The sequence below is a fragment of the Cyprinodon variegatus genome, unplaced genomic scaffold, assembly GCF_000732505.1.
Source record: "Cyprinodon variegatus isolate N-32 unplaced genomic scaffold, C_variegatus-1.0 Scaffold18, whole genome shotgun sequence".
NCBI lineage: Eukaryota > Metazoa > Chordata > Actinopteri > Cyprinodontiformes > Cyprinodontidae > Cyprinodon > Cyprinodon variegatus.
This window is the reverse complement of record NW_015150471.1, coordinates 444,061-446,025: the sequence shown is the minus strand read 5'-3', so window position 1 is coordinate 446,025 and position 1,965 is coordinate 444,061. Positions and strand designations below refer to the sequence as shown.

The window sequence follows — 1,965 nt, the reverse complement described above, 5'->3', positions numbered from 1 at the left end:
AGGATTTTTTCTCATTTCTAGATTATTTTTGCAGTGTACTTTTAATACATTGAAATCGTCTTAGGAACGAGTTTATGTTCATCCTCTACTGTATTAGACAAATTCAAATTATTTGGCATCTTGAGATTCACAATACATTGTGCCCTACTTGGTCAGCAGTTTCTCTTTAATGGCTTGTATTCAGTCTCCGTGGTAACCAAGTGCTCTGCTAGCCATCAGTGGAAGGCTTAGATGTAGCATCAGAGCTACATCTCCTGTTCAGGTCAAATTCTTTGAGAATAAGGGACACTTCTTGGCAGGCAGTCATCCACCCTACTGATAATTTCTGTTCTAATGTGTAAATTAATAAGATTTAAATCAAAGCCGAACTAAATTAGACACCTAATTTAGTTTCTTTAGATGGGACAGTAGCTTTTATTTTATTTTTTTTTAAAGGGACAGTTGGTAACATTACTCCTGTTAGTTTAAAGGGAAAGCAGCAGTAGTACAGCCCGTATGATTAAGATGTTGAACCATGCAGCCATAGTGACGTAGAAAAACTATTTACTATCCGATTATTTATCTTACAGTTGGACTTGCAGCTGTGCATAACTATTGAACCTTAATTAAAATGTTCCATTTTACCAGGGAGAAGTTTGTAAAAGTGACTGAAGACCGAATGCTTCTTGGAGCCGGCGTCATTGCAGCAGCAACATACATCTCCTGTATTAGAAAAATGCAACAGGTGAAAGGAGTACTTTCTATAAATACACTTATACCAACTCAGATATGTGTGTCCTTTAAACAAGACCAAACGTGAGTAATTGCTTTTTCTCCAAATGTGACACAGGTAGTCGGTGAACTGAGCCACCTCACAGGAATATCCAGAAGAAGCATCATGGATCTTTCCCTTGTGATATTAGGTCACATTACTGGAACCATTTCTGAAATGTAAACCAGGAAAAAAAAAAAAAAAAAAAAGCGATGTTTCTTTTAGAAGTTCAGTTTATTTATGTAGATGGACATTTCCTAAAAATAATTGTATGAATTGAATACTTTCAGCCCTTTCAATTCTTTGCAGGCACCATTTACTTTACAGTTTTGATTTAAAAAAAAAAAAAAAAAATTAAACCTGAAGTGAATGCCTTGCTTTTTATACTTTTCATAAAGATTTTGCCTGGACAAACACCATGTATCTGCCGTGGTTAACTTTTTTTTTTCTCCAAATGATTGAGATGTTGACCTCCAGATGTAGAGAATTGAATAAAAATCTATAGAGTCAAGCAAAGGCTCTGGATATTGTTTGCTTTTGGGGGGACAATTAATTCAGAGTGTAACTGCTATCAGATAAAATACAGAAGTAGGCCAGTGGGGTTGAAAAAGTATTTGCTGTTGATCAGCTGGCTGCACTGGAAAAAATGATCTAGAAATAAGTAAAAAATATCTTAAATGAAGTGTATTTACCATTAATTTGAGTAGATAAATGAGAGTTTGCCAATGGAATGAGCATTTTTACTCTTAAAATAAGATAATTAGATAATATGCACTTGAAATAAGACAATGCAATTGTATTTTCTTATTTTAAATGTAAATTGTCTTGTTCCATTGGCAAAATGTTTTACCTTTTACCTCCTTAATCCAAGAACAAATGCACTTATTAAGAAAAAAATGACTAGATTTCAATTGTTTCCAGTGTGATCAACGTGGTTTCCAAGCACCTCAAATTGAGGGGAATAGAATACTAGAACAAGCAGCAGGTATAGCTTCAGCCGCCAGAGAAAAGCAATATCTCTGTAGTAGCCATTCAAAATGTCCCCACTTTCCTTGAGTGGCCCTTGGCGGGTCCCCAAAATTCCTTTTTAAACATCTAAAATATTCTGTCATGATTTGTGGACATTAAAGGAATAGTACACCCAAAACATGATTAGCCTTCATTTTCTACTCACCCCCATGCTGAACAACACTCTGGAGTACTTTTTTGATATC

The 1,965-nt window shown here is 35.0% G+C and overlaps 1 protein-coding gene across 1 annotated transcript in view; it reads left to right on the top strand.

Moving 5' to 3' along the window:
- Positions 1-949, top strand: part of cntd1 (cyclin N-terminal domain containing 1) — a 5,066-nt gene extending 4,117 nt beyond the window's left edge. Inside the window, exons 6-7 of the mRNA XM_015388014.1 lie at positions 628-724; positions 830-949. Coding sequence (XP_015243500.1) covers positions 628-724; positions 830-934 — 202 coding nt within the window. The 3' untranslated portion in view covers positions 935-949. The remainder of the gene's footprint in view (positions 1-627; positions 725-829) is intronic.
- The last annotated feature ends 1,016 nt before the right edge of the window (positions 950-1,965 follow it).